The 20143-nt window shown below is 37.9% G+C and overlaps 1 protein-coding gene across 1 annotated transcript; it reads left to right on the forward strand.

Moving 5' to 3' along the window:
- The first annotated feature begins 1682 nt into the window (after positions 1–1682).
- On the forward strand, positions 1683–19789 carry LOC150080455 (von Willebrand factor C and EGF domain-containing protein-like). The gene is made up of 6 exons (XM_090381328.1): positions 1683–1832; positions 10200–10286; positions 12988–13044; positions 18653–18859; positions 19106–19216; positions 19439–19789. The coding sequence occupies exons 2-6, from the start codon at positions 10217–10219 to the stop codon at positions 19678–19680; spliced, it is 687 nt and encodes a 228-aa protein (XP_090237454.1). The 5' UTR covers positions 1683–1832; positions 10200–10216; the 3' UTR covers positions 19681–19789.
- The last annotated feature ends 354 nt before the right edge of the window (positions 19790–20143 follow it).

Raw genomic sequence — 20143 nt, forward strand, 5'->3', positions numbered from 1 at the left:
CTCGATATGAACGCAACCCTCTCTGTCAATTCCCTACTTATAGTACTGGAAAACTACTTCAGAATTAGAGACTGCACACTCGAGATTTTTAGACAAGGAGGTTCTCCATAGAAGCGATCTGTCCCCATTCCTTTTTGTGGCCTCCCTCAACCTCTTCATATCGCTGTATAAGAATTTTATTTCGTATGCAGACGACCTCAAGATGTTTGTCTCCTCACCAGAGTGCCAAGACGTTGTACATATTTCGCAGGCTGCAACGCGTACGATTTCCGACATTTTAACCTACTTCAAAGCTATTGGCTTATAAATAAATTCCAGCAAGTTCGCCCAGATCACTTTTTCAAACAAAAATCATAAAAATAACATCACAGTCCTATTAGATGGCCTTTCTTTCGACAGAGTCATGAATTACAAAGATTTAGGAGTGACCTGGAATGAACAACTCGACTTCTCGGGGCACTTTTCAACCAAGATCCTTGCAGCACTCTGGCGAGCAAAGCATGAATCACCAGAGTTCATAATCCCTGCCTCATAACGCAATTTCTTCTGAGATGTGCTTTCTTCATTGCACTTTACCTATCTGGCATTTGGAACTCTGCATCGTGTATTAGACTCAAGAGCTTCCTTACTATGGAATGCTAGATCCTAAGGTGGCTAAACAGGACACTCGGAAAACCTTTCACAATCTCAAGAAGCATCCTATATACCACCTTTTAATTTATTCCCTGGGAATTAATCATAACCAGGACCAACATCATCATCCTGGAAAGACGTACCAAACCTTTCTGAAACGATTTCTTTTCCTCGCAGCCAAAGGATAGCACAAGGAACAGCTCAGAAGCTGCAACAGATGTTCACGTACAATATGGTAAATCTTGTTACCGGCTGGCCATAGATATCGAGTAACTTTGACAGTACAACCTACAGAACTGACATATTTCACTTTCCTGTGTTCTTCTTATTCACACGTCATTATTTAAGTTTATCTACTCCACTAGCACATACTGGCGCACCGAGATGAAGTTGTATATAACAGAGTAAATAAATAAATAATGGTACTTGAAGTTTAAAGACAATTTCCTATCATTTTTAATAATCCAAATTAGAATTTGTTAAACCATTCTCTTAAACAGAGAAATCCGTTCAAATTTTATTTCGTGTATGGACGTGGTGATTTAAAGATGGTCGAGCTAGGCGAGACTGAAGTCACAATGGTAGATATCCAAGGTGGAAGAAAGTGAAACTATCAGAAAGAAGAATAAACATGCTTAACATTTCAAGTAGACACTTTTCGCTTTTCTCAATTCTTTTCTGTTGTTCGCAATTTATATGCACGCCAATGTCGCCCTCTGTTTGCTAATTGGGTAATATCAGAACCATTGCCATTATCAAAAAACAACAGATTTTTATCTTTTATCTCTAAGAAGAGATTTACATCTCCCCTTTTCTATTCTCAGCTGTCGAGACAATGCCTTTGGAGCAAATGAGCGTGAGATTACGAAATCCAGCATCTGCTCACAACACGGTGCAAGCCGTGGCCTCTGATGTTCAATGACTACAAGGTCACGAAATACCTGGAAAATCTAAAGGAAGTTTGGAGGCATAATTCATATTCCTCTACATATCTGGTCTTTGACGACAAAAGTAATGAAGGTCGACAGTGGATCTGTGAAAAAGGAAAGGGCTGGTCGGGAAGTCGTTGCTACGTAACGGATACGATGCTTATCGCCAAACTGTTGAAATCACACGTTTTCAAAGAACGCTGTCTCACCGTTTGCTTTCGGCGGATACCTGCCGGCACAGCATTCCACTCTCAGGTAACTCCCAGGACGGTAAGTGACTGAAAAAGTTTAGCCTTCATCTAATCTTATTGTTTTGTTTTGCAAAAGGAAGTTTTCTTCGAGTATGGCTCACTGCTGATAGTTGATATCTTTATGATTAATGGACGCTTCAGTTATTGTAAAATATAACATAAACCATCCTCCGTTTCATCTGATAAGTGTTCATTTTTTTTATAATTTATTTATTACGTATTCTTATCAGGATTGCATTAACACTTTTTAGTGGCAAGAATGTCTTGTTCCCTTTCTTCGATAAAACAAGTTAAAAGAGTAATTCTTTAAGGTGCTATGCGCGTGCGTGTTAAAGGTAAGTGGGAGAATGGAGTACAGGTGTAGTTCAACTAGACACTGTCACTAATTCGTTATCCATGCGATTGTGGTTGTTTTGTATTAGTGCCAAAGCGACTCAGGACTTCAGGCGGAGTTACACTGAGCATTCAGTTTACAGAATTCTTGTAAAGGCGAGTAATGCACAGACTGTGTGTGCCAACAGCCTATTGCTGGTATGCATAGTCTGTGTACCAGCAGTTATCAGTTCCTCTCATTATGTGATGAGCTGTAAACTTTCGCGAGACTTATTATCGCTGAAAAAACAACGACTGATTTGTGGTTGCCTATGATCGAAGACAATGCTTAATAACCACTGCAATAAATATGTGAATGTTCGTAAGGAGTTGTTGTTTTAATATAGTTTTTGGGAGCATTAGTAACTAAGGCGATATTGTTCCGATTTTTTGTTTGCTGGATGAAAAACCCGAATTTTCTGGAGATAAAACCATGCTACCCTCGCCTCAGACCGACTAATGCAGCTACGTTGTGAAAAAGACCCATAAAAATTCGGGACTCGAACTCAGGTCTTTTCCATCTGATGGGGAGAATGGCGATTCTACCAACTGTGACACCCACGAGGGCATTTTGCATGGGTGATGATATTCCTCCTAGTCGAGATGAATTGCCAGCGAGGTATACAGATTTTTCTGGATATTTTTGATGGTCTGACTAGGATGTAGTTGAGCCACTAGGTATTAAATATTCCACCTTAAAGAAAAAAAAAACTGATGTTGAGGTGGTGGATTGGGCGTCCAATTTTAGGTAGTGCATTCCAGTTAGCCCTTTGTGGGGGAGGGGGCGGTTATTTATTTATTTTCTTTCTCTTGAAGTACGTGAAATGCTGGACAAACATGAGATCTGTTTGTCCCATTTGATTTGAATGGTGCTGTACCCAGTTAATAGGTTGGCCGTTCAAGAGGATTGAAATGCTCAACTTTTTTTTTTTAACTTGTTTTCTGGCATCATTTGCAACTTCTAATACTAATAATAAATGATAGAGGCTAATATTTTGTATTATAAAAGCAAATTTACATTTTAACAAGCATTTTGTGTTTTTTTTCAAAATATTATGTCAACTTTTTAAAAAAATATATGGTATAATGTTTATCATCCAAACATAAGTGACAGTGAAACATAGTCAGTGAAAAATTTAGATTTTTATTAAATGAAGTTATTAAAAAGATAAACTGCTAATATTATTAAGCAGATCATGATGAATTTTTTTAAAAAATTACAGTATAGTTTGGTACGCTCCCATCAAGTTATTCTGAAGCAGCAAAAATAAAACAAATAGACTTTGTTCCCTTTTTAATTTCTACACATTCTTTCTAAACCCATTGCAGTTAGAATAAGTAGTGAATCATGTAGCTGACTTCATGTCTGTCGCAAACGAAACGATACCATTTTGTGGTTTCTTTCTTTTAAGTGAATACCCATGTAAGCCCGATAGTTTTTTCTTGACTCTACTGTTGTTTCATTTCTAATGCTGTTCTCTTTGGACTTAAAATACATTCACGTACAGCTTGAAAGGTTGGCTTTCTTTGTTAATTTTCTCGGATAACCCACAGATTTTTAAGAAATTTTTTTTCAATAGAAAAATTAATCCTATTGAAGTTATTTTTCTGGCAAATGTTCGTTTAGGTGAGATCACATTATGAGTTGGTTCACTGATGGAGCAGAACCCATATTATAACCATGCAACTCTCACTAGAGACCTGCCCGAGACTCAGCCACGTAAAAGGCCCATAAAAATTCCTGGTTTCATTGACGGAATTTGAACCCTAGTCTTTTCCACCCAGTGTGGAGAGGACAGTGATTATATGTTCTGTACCACCTGTAGGGCATATTTGATTTTATATCCAAATATATATTGTATATTTGGCTTCCTGTATTTAGAGTATTTATTGTTTGGTGAATTAGGTCGAAGGTTACTAAGAGAAAAGGTTACATAGCATCGTATTCTGTTAGGATGTGGGTCGACTCCAGGATTCCATTAAACGAATTCAGAAGTACATTAATGATAAAAGAGCCATAAATTTTTAGAATAAATAAGGGAATGGGTTGTAGAATCAGAGGCGGGGATAACAGTCCAACCTTGGAAATTATGTTCAGCTCGATTCTTAGAGTAGCGGTTCCAGGTGGGAGTCGTTGATTGAATTGAGAAATGTCCTATTAGAGATAGCCAGTATCCCAATTAAAATGTTCCTCAAGGCTTGGGTCCTGGCTCTTGCAAAAGCTGTCTACGCTTTTAAATCTGCTGTTCTTTTCTGCTATTGGAGTTTTCAAAATATTCTGTAGGCTTCACTGCTTGGCAGTGAAGTAGACCTGATTCCTTATGAGAATCAGGCTATGAGGTTTAACCCAGCAAATATTCGGTTACGTTACCCCTTTAGGCAATGGTTTCTGCTTTTATGAACTCCGTTGAGTATGCAATTCTTTAAGTTGCTCTGCTGGAGTGTCGACATAAATTCGATGAGGAAGTTTCAGTATTGTAGATGAGTGGTCTGATTCGAATTGGAAAAAATTCGATTCGAGAGCATCGATGTTCCATAGATTACTCCCAGTGTTGTATATGAACGCAAAAAATGACAAAAAGTGGGTTAGCTCGATTTTGGCTTCCTTGCATTGTTGTATTTGATAAAATCAGCTTTATACATTTCTTTCAAATGAAGTTAATGCTGTGGTAAAATTATACTCATTTTTGTGTCTATGTGGCTTGTCTGAAAGCAGCCACGTTTGCTGATATTTTCAAAATTTCCCATTGAAATTGATAAAGGATTTGGGTAAATGGATTAAATTCAGATTTGATGTTTGAGAATGCCTCATATTTATTTAAAGAAACTTAACAGGAACACTGACGGAAGAGAATCATCGAAGTGCCGCATAAGATGGCGCAGATGAAGCAAACGGCTCGGATCTGTTCACGTTTAAATTATGCACAAGTACTTGACAAATTGATGATAGTAATTAAAAGAAAGGAAAGTTGAGTCAGAAAACTGTCTGAAAACGGGAAAAAATGGTTGAATATATAGAAAAGCATAAATAAAGTGGATTTACAATAGGATTATTGGATAGTCAACTTATGGCATATAATTTTGTAAAACAGAAATCATATTTTATGGAATATCCAGCCAGTGCGAGAATATATCACTGTGAGAGACATAATATCCTATCTGATATTTCTTCGCGTAAATATCGTGGTACAAGTGTGGCTAAAGGAAAAATATAAGCAATAGTAAACGGAAAAGCAATCTTTCGAAGTACAGTAATGAGAAGTGGTTGGTTACGTCACGTGTTTGGGCAATTAAATTGTGGAAGGTGAGAAGGACGTCGAATCCAAATAGTTATATTTTTCGACTTTTCGTAACCGTCGTGACCAGGATAAGGAAAAATATAATCATTAGCAGCTGGTCTTTTGTTAAATGCGCGTGTGTCGTGGAGATGGTGATAAAGTGGCTTGGAGGACAATTTGCGATAGAAATTACTTGTTTTGTACAATTGTCCATTTACGTCTGAGAACGCACTTTGTTACCTAACGAGGAACTCTAAGAAATTGCTTGGTTTTTTTTTAGATAGCGTAATGAATGCAAAACTCTTTGGCAAAGTGGATAAATTAGTTAAAAATTCGCAGAAGCACTTTCGTTAAAACCATCAACAGAAATGTAAAAGCCTCGCGGTTACATGTGGACGTGTTTATGTAAGGGACGGCTCCTAGAACGTCAGTTCGACTCCGCCTCATATCTCTGCGAAGAACAGTATCACTACAAATGGGCCAGATATATGAATGACGTAGGCTTGTGTGTATTATGTGTGTGTTCTGTTGTAATGTTCTGGCCGCTTGGCTACCCAGAAGCATCAGTCACCTGGACAGATGATTCTGGGTACTCGTCCACACCACGCGAAGGTGGGTCAGTTCCAGTAGATGGGACACCTATGATCTCAGAGTATCAGAGTATAAGACAAAAAAAAAAAAAAAATTCCTTCTCTGGGGGCCACACCAGAGGGGGGGGAACCGAAAGGAAGAAAAAAATAAAGTATAATAAAAACCGAAAGGGAAAAAAAATATATATATAAAAAAAGGAGAGAGATAAAGAAAAGAAGAGTAGATCTTCCAGTTGTGCAATCATTAAGAACGGCAGCATCAAAACACATCGAGCCTTCAGCCAGATGAATTTTTTCAACCTCGTATCACTGGAATCATACTTTTCATTAGTTCAAACATTTCTTTAGAAATACCTAGAACATCTGAAACTTACTAGAGTCTCTTCAAAATATAGCTTCTTCTCCTGGAGCTATACTGTCAAGAATTTCACGTATCGCTGTTCCGGCATTGTCATATATTCGACAATCATATAGTATGTGCTGCCAGCCTTCTATGGCAGCGCAAAAACAAAGATCCGTGCTGCTTAGTCTTAATGCATATAATTTCTCATTCATTGATCCGTGCCCTGTTAACAAAAATGACGATTGTAAACTAGGTGCAAACCAACTGCGAACTTTTTTATCATTGACAAAAGTCACGTTCGGGAAAAACAAGTTGGTCACTCTTCCAGTAGGTATGGTATCCCATCTTGTCTGCCATTGCGGTTAGCACAGTGACTATCAACCCCGTTTTCGGGTAAAATTAGGTGGAGAAACAGGGTTCCATACACGAATTATTCCGTTTTTTCATCCCGCACATCGTAATACTCGATTAATAACATGAACTAACACTAATGTTACCATAACAACTGTCGCACCATGAAGAAAAGTAATCAGTGCTTGAGAAAAACCTTTTAATTTCATCTATCCATTCGCTCCAAAAAGTTGGTCCAGTTTTTCCTTGACTCTATTTAAGCTGATAAGCTGTCATTGTACAAGTTGATAAACTTCCACAACGACATGTGGAAGTTTGTTCTGCAACTGTCTTTCCTCAATTTGAATTTATGCTCCCTCAAGTGAGTAATCTGAGAAAGTGGAAGAATTCCATCAGCATTGAGCTTGCTCAAACCATTCCAAGCATTTATCCACCTCAATCAGATCACTTCGCAGGTGCCTAGTCTCCAGACGCTGCAATTTGCAGAATTTAAGCAAACAATTTGTTCCCCCTCACTAATCTCGTTGCCCTTCTCTGTATTCGTTCCAGCAGCTCTACATCCTTCCTAAAATGAGGCATCCAGACTTGTATGCAGCACTTAAGGTGTAGCCTGACCATTACCTTATACAAAGAGATAATCACCTCCTTTATCACTGCTAGCAAAGGTCCTGTATATCGTTGACAAGATCCCATGAGCTGCTCTGGTTGCTTGTTTGCACTGCTCTGAAAAGTTTATATCTGGCTGCACAATTACCCCTAGGTCTTTTTCATTCTCCTCTACTGTGAGTGTAGTATTGCACAGTTGGTATGTTACTCTGTGGTGCTTCTACCCCAGAATAACATACCAACTCTGGGGTAGCAGCACCTCAGCCCATCTGCCCAACTTTTCTAGATCCTGTTGCAGCAGCCTACCGTCATTGCTGTCATTAAAAACCCTGCCAACCTTTGTATCATCTGCAAACTTGGACATTAAGCCTGATTTACCATCATCAATAACCTATTCAATCAGCCCATACCTTCATCAATAATCTAATATTCAAGGGAAAATCCAGCCTTTATGTGTAAGGAGATAAGAGCTCAGTAAAACTATTCTGTTTAAGGATAACAGAGAAGAAGAACATTTAAAAACGTTTTTTGAATTATCTTACTCCTATTTACTCTCCCCTTTTCCTAGATCTTCCCTTTGTACATCCAAATATTACACCTTTGGTAGGCTGCCAGAATTCTAGACAGAACTACTTGTTTTATCACTGCATTTTTCTCTCCATGACACAAGCATGTGGGAAAAAAAGGTACTTAACAGTATTCTTATTACCGGTTTGAAAGCGATGCTCATTATTCAATTGCGGATCTTAGTACCAGTTGTCATTTGAAATTTAACCCTTGGCTTTACGGTCGTGATGGGAATTGTGTAAAGGTCTCTTCCTTTTATACAACAGTAATTTATTTGCTTATTTATTTAAGGCAGGTGTTCCTAGATAAAATATTAGCTACCTCTAATCACAAATAGTCAATCGCTTGGAATATTAATCATTTATGGATTTAAAGGCATATTATTTAAAGGTCGAACAGTATGCGTATAATATAATACATACTGCAACACGTGATAAGTATTAAATTGTGTAATAGTTAAAAAAAAAAAAAAGCAAACGACAAATCAGAAGAAACAAAACAAACCATCTTCAGTGTAGTATACGAGTAAATGCGACACAGACCACTAGGTGGCGCCAGCATCCTTGGATAAAACTAAAATTGTACAACTGGTTGAGCAGAACCCACGGTTCTTCGGGGTGGGAAGGAAAATTACTGCTTTTCATATGCATTGCGTTCAGTGGTATATCATCCTATGGTACAGGTGGTTCAGCTGAGCCAGGGCCTTGAGCTCATGGAGCTCAAATGAAAAGACATAAGACTATGGGCCATTAAAGAAGCGCTGTGCCAGGGCCCAAGCTCGTAATGATATACCTCTGATTGCAATTACAGAATATTAAATTTAATCATAGATCTACGAGTAACTCAACATTTATCAGCACACAAAAACCAGACAACACGGGAGGAATGTTTATGGTTTTTCTTTTTTTTTTTTTTTGACGCTGTGGCTAAATTGTATGAAAAGAAAATAACTATTCAAATGAATGATAAGAGGATATTAAAAATGGATAGATGCGGATATCTTGTGAATATCAAGTGATGGGAGAAGGCAGCCGGGAAATTGTAAGCATCTCAATGAGTAAGATAGGATTTGAGAAGAGGGGATATTTACGGAGATATTTATATCCATAATGGATGTTGATTTAAGAAGGGAGAGGTTACTTAAATGTTTGTTTTGTATGGGGTTATGCTTGATGAAGCTGAGAAATGGGCACTAAAGAAGGATATTAGAAGAAATGAAGCTTTTGAGATGTGGGTGTAGAGTAGATTAGAAAGAGTGAAATGGACTGATCTGTTAGAAATGAGGAAGTGACAGGCAAGAGACTGAAGAGAAGAAAGATGGACATCTTGACCTGAAAAGAATATATATTTTGTGAAATAATCATCGAAAACATTTTTGCACTTGTCCGATCCCTTCATGAAATTCTTGAAATCTGCTGCGTAAAAGGCTGCTGTTGTAAGTTAAATGTCTTATGAGATTGGTTAACTACAGCCACGATTGAAGAGAACTTTAAATCTCTTACGGAATTAGAATCCAGATTCATCCAAGTGGCGAAACCACTATACTGGCATAGAAGACCTAAAAAGAATAAAAAGACGCCACTTTTAAAATTTTCTTCAAGGGGCTTAAAAGACACAAAAATAAATGTCCGACCTTTGTTTCATGATCCACAAAAGTCCTGAAGAAGACCACGGTGTTGGTCACCTTGATTTCGAGCATCTTTTGGGGTTCATTGTAGAGTTATGTCATAATAAAAATCAGTAGCCACTGCTTTCTAAATTATTTAGTAACCTTTTAGAGACCCATAAGTTTCAGCAATGGATTTATGAGATAACCTAAAGCTCAAAATAAAAAATGTTTATTTTGGTATAGGTAGATGAATAATTTTATGAGTTAATGGTAACATTGGAATAAAGAAACTTCTTTGGCTGACTTTTTATGTACAAGCATTATTGTAAATATAAATAATATTTATCAAACTACTATTTGAAGATTATGAAGGAATATAAGATAATGCTCTCATTCTGTCCAAGAAATACGGGGTATTATTTTGGGATATTTGTTTTTACATATAAGTAATGGATGTAATTTTTTTTAGCAGATATAAACCAGACACGCAATGGTTAGTTGGATTCAGCTAGTACACACGATGATAAAAATGTAATCTTACTGGTCACCCATGCAAAACTCTTGTTTACTTTAAAGAATTGGTTCTACCCTATCTTTACTTGTGTGAATGACTTTGTAAAAAAAAAGTTTCAAGTATGAATGTTGACATTAAGTTTTGTTTCTTCTACAGGTATTTATCTTTCGGAAATGGTAGACAAGATAAAGCTGGCTGCTGTGTTCGCATGCCTCATAAATCACGTGATCTGGATTACTGGAGGTAGACTTTATTTTCATTCACATCTTTCTTCAGTTTACATCAACTAAACTTTTGCGTATTCTCCTGCTTTAAGAAGCACTTGGATGGTTAAACAGAAACGTTAACAAAGTGATTGTCTTTTAACATCGATTGAATATTGACAAAGGAAACTCGACCATGTTACCCAATAACAGAAAAACAAAACCATCAAAACCTAAAGGAATACTACAAAATGTTTATGTCTGAAGGACTTCTTCCGGCATGAGTCATTATAAATAAAAAAGCATCTGTTGTAGAGTCAAAATGTAAGTAAACACTTTCAGACCACCCATAATGCAAAAATCCAGATTAAAAACTGATCCCACTGAAGCGTATTAAAGCTAAACGTTGAAATAAATCGAAACACGTGAAAAAATGAACACTTTCGAATAACCAGTCGAACAAGATAAATTTATTTCCTTTTTTCTTTTTTTTTACTCACCGATCTTTTAAGCAAGTACACGTGCGCTTTTCGGCATAACTATACTGTCGTGGAGGGTAATAATTTATCTCGTATTTTGAAGAAATAAGAGAATAAATAAGGAGACATATGCCCATTTTCCTGTTTGCCGGATGAAAAACTCGTGTTTCCCAGTAGAGGACAAAAATTAAAAAACTTACACATACCACATTTCTGATGATGGGTTTTAATACATTTAGAGCAATATTACTTTTTAAAAGACCTAGCTTTTTTTTTAGAATTATATTTAAATAAATTATTAATTATTACCTATTAATTCTTAACATTATTAATAGAGTTAAAATAAATTAAATTTATATAAATTTATTAGAAATAAATTATAATATTACAAAGCTAAAATACTCGTGTATTAATTGTAATGCATATATTTTTAGAAGCGTCAAAAGTACATGATTAGAGAAAAGTTATCCGAAAATGCGGACTCATTCAATGGTTGTTGTTGTTGTTTGTTATTTGGTTTTTAGGAGCAATAGCAACTAAGGCCATATTGCTCTGGGATATGCGATGGTCATTCCCTGACATTTCCGCATCCTCTGTATTTGGTGGTCACGGGCTCTCATTCAATGGCTAGAGGATAACATCGCAACGACTGTCCAATTTTAAAATTAAAATAATTATTGGTTACTGTTACTTTTCATACAGTTATTGGACAAAATATTAGAAACCTTTATTCAATATCTGGTAGGGCCACCTTTTTCGGAATTACACGTCGTGGTATGAATTCCACTAAGGATATCTAGCTCCGGATTTGATCATTCTTCCATCAAGATATTTGTCAGTTGCTGTAGTCTGGCGAGTAGAGAATTGTGAAGCGGAACTGTCCTTTCTAACATATCTCACACAGAATGATTCGGATTTGGGGAATTAGGAGTCCAAGGTACACTTTGGAAATCTTGGGAATGTTCCTCGAACCATTCAGATACAATTACGTTGTCGTATTGAAGGACGACAACGTAAAGACAGACAGAGTTATTTGCCGGAGCAGGCCCACTTTCCTGTGGCGTGGACGAGTGCCCAGAATCATCTCTCCAGGTAACCGATGCTTCTGAGTAGCCATGCAGTCAGAACAACACAACAACAACAAAAAAATATTATGATATTAGGGTCCCCCGTAAATGATTACATCTACCCATTTATTTATTTGTCTGTAAATTGGGTGTGTTCTCTGGTCGATTTTCCTGTTTGCTGGACGAAAAAAAACCCAGTTTCTGAGGAAAAAGCCTTGCTATTTACGCCTGAGACCGACTAACTCAGCCACGGAGGGAAAAAAGCTCACTAAAGTTCCTCGCATGATCGACGGGTTTCGAACCCGGGCCTTTTCCAACCAATGTGGGGAGAACGGTGACAATACCACCGTGCTACCGCGCAGACAGAATAACATAACACACACAATATCATATCTGGCCCGTTTGCAGTGGTACTGTTCTTCACAGAGATACGAGGCGGAGTTGAACTGACGTTTTAGGAGCGACCCCTTACAAAAACACTTGTCTTCATATCGTTTCGAAGGAGTCCATTAAAATTCGGATGAAAATGAAGCACTGCAGGGTGAAGTTGGTCCGATACTACAAAAATATATTCATTAGAAGTAACACGGCCTTCAAACAGAAGGAGTAGACCTAGTCAGTACAAACAGAACATACCATATTCCATGATACCGATTCAGTGGTGGACACAAGACAGTCTGGATGCATGGCCTCATGAGTTCACCCCACGCTTTCACCCTACCATTGGTGCAAGTGCAAAAAAGTGTAAATAAAGACTCGTCACACCGCATGATCTTTTTCACTATACTACCATTTAGTCTTGGCGTTGGCGGCTCCATTCCAGTCGAATCTTTTAATTTTTTATAGAAAGAAGCAGCTTTCGTATATCATATTTCGTATAATCGGAAAGACCATCTGGCTTCCTTCATAACTGGATGGACCAAAAAGCCCCAGAAAAGCGTACACTATTTATGTGATACCACAGATCTTGTGATCATACCAAGCGAAAACCCGTATTTGCATACCGAAAATTTCATTATCTGTTGATGCCAATTGCAAAAGGTTTCTAAGTTTTTTCCAGTGACTGTAGTTACCACAATAGTCCGAATTATTTACCTTCCGATATCGCAAAGGGAGACTTATAATATGAATATTTATGTTGTCTTGGTATCTGTATCTCTGTATCAGTTTCATCCAAACTAGTTTTCTTTTGTAGGTCCAATAGACCTGAAAACAGGCAACGAAGACAACTTGGATATTGGCATGAAAACAGGTAAGAATTATATACCAACCTTCTGCGTCACTGATTAATAGGCTGTGCTAGCATTATATTTACTTTTGTTTTGAGTAAAACAAAATTAAACGCAAATATGATGAGAAATATCTGATTGCCAGTAAATATAACATAATATAGGTTTACTGGTTGAAGCTGGTTCTGATCGATTGCTATGTTGTATCTTGTTTATCATCGTCATGCATTACAGGAACTCCCCATTACAATTAAGAAAACGTTTGGCTGAAAGAGAGATTAAATGTATATAAGATCCGAAATTCAATAGAAATTACTATAATTGTTCATCACCAGTTCCTTAAAAGCTAATTTCTAAATCATTATCAATTTCAATCCCTCTGAAACCTAATTCTTTCTCATTTCAGCGACAAAGAAACAGCTACTTCCTATGCTTATCTTCGCCGACCTCTTAAATTTCGATAAAAGTGGACACCTGTTTATATGAATTTACCTTAACTGATCTCTCCCAAAACAAGAACATCACAAAAAAAGTGCCCTCACAAACAGCGTTTTTTTTTCTCCAGGAGTTTTTTTTTTTGCTCGCGAATACTGATTTCACATCTGAAGAGATGTTTTCAAAACCTCTCTAAAAACATCTTGACTCTATCCAAAAAGGGAGTAGCTAGGTTAATTAATGATCCCTCTCTTATAATCTTACTCTGTCCTCTATTAATTATTTATTTCAACTACAAAAAAAAACAAAACAAAAAAACAATTGTACATACCTTAAACTGCAGCTACATAAAATGATAACACAATTCCAAAGCAAATCAATCTTAAAAAATTAAGATTAAAAAGAGGGATCAGCCTATGCAAGGAGAAAATATAACTACATTTGATTTTCTTCTCTCACATCAGGAAAACATATAATTAATACACTGTTGTGCCAAAATTAAGGACCAATACTATTTCTAAAGGTTACAACCACAAAATCTTTACTTAAGGCACTCTTTACTGGAGAGAATAGATTCAGTCTCAGCATCGATTCTGGACGTCAGCTAATCTGACGAGAGATTGGCACAACACCCCGCAAACATCATTGAAAGGGATCGATATGGCGGTCGAGGTCTTCTCGTCTGGGCTTTATCTTGGATGGATGTACACAACTCCAGATACTGGAAGGGCGGTACTGTAACCTAAAATTGTGTTGCTTGAAATAGGATTTTAGGAGCATCGGCGACTACGGCCATATCACTTCGTGTATATTGTGTGTGTGTGTGTTCTGAGATCGATTTGCTGTTTTCTGGACGAAAACCCCGAGTTTCCGGGAGAAAAAACCTTGCTACTCACATTGTGAAAAAGACCCATTAAAAATTCCTCACGTCATCGACGGGACTCGGGACTCGAAGTCAGGTCTTTTCCACTAGGTGTGGGGAGGACGGCGATCGTACCAACTGTGCTACCCGCGAGGCGATAAGAGGTGCATTTAGAGATTTAAGTTGTTTCTTGCATGTTCAAATTTCTATATTGACAGGAAAGATTTAACAGTGGATAGGCTATGGTCGGTTCATTGAAGTTCATTTTTGAAACTAAGCTGAAGACAGTTCCGTTTAACAGAAAATAATAGTTTATTTAAACAATAGCAAATCGGCTCTCTCTCTCTCTCTCCAACATATCGAGCCCAAACAATTCACACCAATTTTAACAAAATTTCTCTTTATATTGTAATCCAATCTTAAAACGAACGTACTATATTCTCCTTTTTTTGGATATTTTCTTTTTCTAATTTTTGATAGGTTGCCTCACAAAATGATAGGTTGCCTCTAAAATGAGCCTCACAAACCTGTGAGGCTCATTTTAGGGCTCGCCTAACATGATGCGAACATGATGCGCCTAACATGAACTAATTAATGCCACTGATTAAAATCTCTGCAACCCTTTTCAGAAACCTAAATTTTGCCAGCTTCTTTCACGATGCTTAAGACATGAAGATCAAATTTCTAATAAAAATACCCAAGTTTTTAAATGTACTAACTTTTTAAATCATGTTATTGTTAATATGACATGAAAGCAAAAATCAGCTTATATTTTGTAAGATCCAAAGAAGAGCAATTCGAATGGTGAGATCGGAAGAAGGACGACGGTACGAGGAAAGATTCCAATTATGTGGGCTACAGATCTTGGCAACCAGGCACCTCCGTTTTGATATTGCCTGTTAGAGACTTGACAATTTGGAATCTCCTCTCTTTGATCTTCTCTGGCTTAAAATCTCTCTACCTCATTGTGTCAAATTCATCTGTTGTCTCTACCGTTCTCCCAACTCCACTAATCACTTGGAGCTCTTTGACTTCCTCTCTTTGCTACTTGACTTTCTCCAGTCCAACTTTCCTAACAGTGAGGTAATTTTCCTTGGTGATTTTAATGTTCACAACTCCAGCCACACTTTCTAGTCACACCGACCCAGCTGGTCGAGATGCTGAGACTTTTGCAATTACTAATGACCTAGCACAGATTGACCATTTACCTACAAGAATACCGGACAATCCTAATCATACAGCCAATACGCTTGATCTTTTTCTCACAAACAACCCTTCTAAGTACACGGTCGAAGTGAAAGGTCCTTTAGGCACTTCATATCACAACTTGGTGATTGTCTCTTCTCCAATGGAACCTTTATCTCATGGCTATTCCCAACCTCGTGTTGTTTGGCATTACAAGAATGCAAAATGGGATGACCTGCGATACTTCTTTTCTTCTTTTCCTTGGTCGGATTACTGTTCCAAAACTTCTGATGCCAACGTTTGCTCAGATCGTGTCAGTGAAACTATTCTTGCAGGAATTCACTCCGTGGCTGAGTTAGTCGGTCTCAGTCGTATATAGCAAGGTTTTTTCCCTCAGAAACTGGGGTTTTTTCGTCCAGAAAAACAGGCAAATCGACCAGAGAACACACGCAATTTACAGACACGAATACGGGTTAATGTAATCATTTACGGGTAACCCTAAAATAGTAATAGTAGTAGTCTTGCAGGAAGTCTGCGCGGGTAGCACAGTGGTATCGTCACCGTCCTCCCCACAGCGGGTGGAAAAGGCCTGGGTTCGAATCCAGTCGATGACGCGAGGAACTTTAATGGGCTTTTTTCACTCCGTGGCTGAGTTAGTCGGTCTCAGGCGTAGATAGCAAGGTTTTTCTCCCCAATAACTGGGGTTTTTTTTCGTCCAGCAAAACAGGCAAATCGACCATAGAACATACGCAATTTACAGACACAAATACGGGTTAATGTATTTAATTACGGGCAACCCTACAATAATAATAATAATAAATATTCTTGCAGGAATGGAATCCTTTATCCCACACTGCACTTTAAAATCTCGTCCTTTAAATAAACCTTGGTTTTCCAATAAATGTGCTAAGGCTGTTCAAGAGAAGAATGTTGCATATTGTAATTGGCTTGTTTCTAATTCTTCAGTTTCATTTTCTGCCTACACCAAAGCTCACAACAATTGTAAAGCAGTTATTAATCAGTCCAAACAAGAGTTTGAACAGGCTAAGAGTAGAAAACTTGCTTCTTGCCCTAATGGTAGCCGAGCATTCTGGTCTTTTGCCAAAGCTATTGGCCGCAACTTTTGCCCATCTCTGCTCCCACCTCTGTCCAAACTAGATGGTTCTGTTATCACTTCAGCCAAGGATAAAGCTGACCTGCTAGCATTCCATTTTTCTTCCAGCTCATGTATTAATGATCTTGTTAAAACACCTCCCACCATTCCCAACACGCTCCATTTAATGCCTCCTGTAGTCTTCCGTCAAAAGGACATCAAATGGATTTTGATGAATCTTGATGCTAAAAAAGCTCCAGGTCCTGATGGTATTTCTCCACTTGTTCTCAAAATCTGTGCTCCTGAACTTACTCCTATTCTTTGCCGCCTTTTTTCACTTTCTTATTCCAAAGGTGTTTTTCCTTCTGCTTGGAAATTTGCTCATATCCAGCCAATTCCTAAAAAGGGTGACAAATCCCTCCCATCCAACTATCGTCCCATTGCAATTACTTCTACTCTTTCTAAAGTAATGGAGAAATCGATTAACCGCCAACTCTTAAACTACCTAGAAACCTTCCGTCTGATCAACGATCGCCAGTATGGATTCCGTCAGTGTCGATCCACTGGTGATATTCTGGCTTATGTTACCCATTTATGGGCTAATTCAATGGAAAGGTTCGGTGAAACACAAGTAGTTGCTCTTGACATCTCAAAGGCTTTTGATCCTGTTTGGCATAAAGGTCATCTAAACAAGCTTCCATCTTATGGTTTGCCAACTGTTTTTAGTAATTGGTTATCGTTTTCTCTCTGATCGCTCACTGAGGGTGATGATTGATGGCTTTCTGTCTTCTAACTTCTCCACTAATGCCAGTGTCCCCCAGAGACGCTTCAACTTCTCGAAAATCTGCTACCAATTCCTTAAATGCCGATCTTTAGGTAATTCTCCAGTGGGGCAAAGACAACTTAGTTGATTTCAACCCTTCTAAAACTCAGTCTTGTCTTATATCTCGCAAAAAGGATTCTTCTGCTCCTATGCTTATCTTTAGTGACACTCCGATTTCTAGGCAAAATGATATATCTCTTTTGGGGATTACCCTGACTTCTAATCTCTCTAGGCACAAGCACATTACAAATATTGCTTCCTCTGCATCTAAAAAACTTGGGTTTCTCTTTCGCTCTCGGTGTTACTTTTCTTCCAAACAGCTGTTCACTCTGTACAAATCGCAAACCTGTCCTGTCCTATCATGGAATATTGTTCCCACATCTAGGGCGGTGCCCCCAAAACCTCTCTCAGGCTTCTTGATTCCATTGAGAAGAGGGCAGTTAGGTTAATTAATGATTCATCTCTAACAGAGTCTCTCCACTCGCTTTCTCATAGACGCACTGTTTCTGCTGCATGCCTCTTCTACAGATACTTCCATGGGCACTGTTCTTCTGAATTGGCTTCTATAATTCCCGCTCTCTCTTTCAAAACAGTCCGAACACGTGCCGCCACCAGCCAACATCCATTTACTGTCCAACTTCAAACCCACAGAACCAACTTTTCATCTTCCTCATTTATTCATTCAACTGCCGTTTTCTGGAACAACCTTCCTTCATACGTATTTCCTGAAAATTACAATCTACAGAAGTTCAAGTCCAATGTCAACAAATATCTTCTTTCGTCTTCTCAACCTCCAACCCAAGCACGGTACTAAGTCCTATAGGTTCTAATACCTCTCGTGTTTGGGGTTCACATAAAAAAAAAAAAAAAACCTCAGAAGTGACCTGATTGAGGTTTATAAGGCTCTGAGAGGGATTAGTAAAATGAATGATGGTAGAATTCTCACTGTTCTAAAGAATTCCAGAACTAGGGATCATAAATTCAAATTACTGGGGTTGAGGTTTAGGTTATAGGAAGTGTACAGTTTTCTTCTAGCCAGCCAGTCCGTTGATTGCTGGAACAAGTTGCCCTCGCAGGTAGTTGAGGCTGACAGTTTGAATAAATTCAACGGTCAACTGGAATATAATTTGGGATTTTTTTTTGCTAATGCAGCAAAAGCCCGTGGCTTCCTTGAATTATATGGCGAATATTATTATTATTACTAATACTTGTGTTGCTTTTGTTTTTTTTTAGATCAACTAATAAATGACAATAAACCTTGCCGTTATGGTGGTCGTTTGTTCTATTCTGGAGACAGGATACCTCGTAAGAATGTTTGTCAAGTCTGCATTTGCTCTCAAGGAAATATCGACTGTGCATGGATCGATTGTCCACCTCCTCCAGAAGGGTGTGCAGAAATGAACTTCCCAGGAGTGTGTAATCCGTCATTATATCTGTGCCGTAAGTACCTTTAAAGATACACGCGCGAACATTTTTAGTTTGACTTTAATAGTTAGAGCCAATTAATATTTCCCTTCCTATAATTGTGCTCATTATCCTCAGTGTACGATGACACGCTGTGCTCTACATAATGAGTAGCGAGACATTTATTTAAAGATGTCGCAATAATACAGTACTTGTATTTCTATTTACTGAGATCATTTATCAATGTACACGCTAACCTAAATTGTTCTCTATTACTGATAGCTATTCCAGCCCATAATTATACAGCAGTTAGGATTCAGAGACTAGAAATGGGCAACAGAAGGTCAGACATCCCTCCTGAAGACTTTTACGAAGATTTCTATGAAGAATCAGGTAGGTAAAGAACATCACACGTTCTTAGTAAAACCGTAAGACTGCAAGAAAGGCTCACAGACATGGCTGATAAAAAATAGTCCTGTTCGTTTTTTAATGACTATTACACTGATAAATGCAATATGGAAGCAATAATCTAAATTAAGAGAGTAGTTTATAATAATTTCACCTTTTGTATGTTGTTCACGGCGGCATAATGGAAGTTTTTGTTTCTTTTTTCAGATTGTAGCATCCTTGGTGTCCCTTATAGACGAGGAGATATCATAGGTGTAGCTAGTCATCCATGCTTAGAGTGTCGCTGTGCCAAAGGTGAAATGTATTGCGCTCCCAGATGTTGTTTCAGACCAGGTAATATTAACGAAGAGTCTTTTCAAGCTCTTAGGACTTTACGGCAAGGCTGGAGACCCATTGAAAGACACCCACTACACCATCTGAAAGACGAATTTGAAAAATGGAAATATTAGAACATAAAGAACACAATCAGGGTTGAATCTAGACTTTCCCGCTGAGGGAGAGAGAATTAGTGATGGACACCGAAGGGAAGTTTTATAAATAAACGAAGTCACAAACATTGTTTCTTGTTATAAAGAGATCTGAATGCATAACTAAACTGTCGTGGTGGTGTGAAACCGTTTTCTCTTGCAAGTATATTCCTTCTGTACCCTCTTGGATTCAAACCTGCATATGCTACACACAATATCTTGATCCAAACCACAGCTGTGTAGAGGTGTGCATTACCTGTGACGTTAAAGGTATGACCACCTCTTGAGTAATGTTTCTAATGGCACGTTAATAAATAATTATGACTTTCAGATGAAAAGCTTTCTACTGTGCTTTGAAACTATAGTCAGCAGGATATCTGATGTTATAAATTAAAAATGTGATTGCTAAGAAATAGTTTTGTTTTACACTTTGCAAACACAATTT

The sequence above is a fragment of the Mastigoproctus giganteus genome, chromosome 9 (genome assembly GCF_048544385.1).
Source record: "Mastigoproctus giganteus isolate SK-2022 chromosome 9, ASM4854438v1, whole genome shotgun sequence".
Lineage (NCBI taxonomy): Eukaryota > Metazoa > Arthropoda > Arachnida > Uropygi > Thelyphonidae > Mastigoproctus > Mastigoproctus giganteus.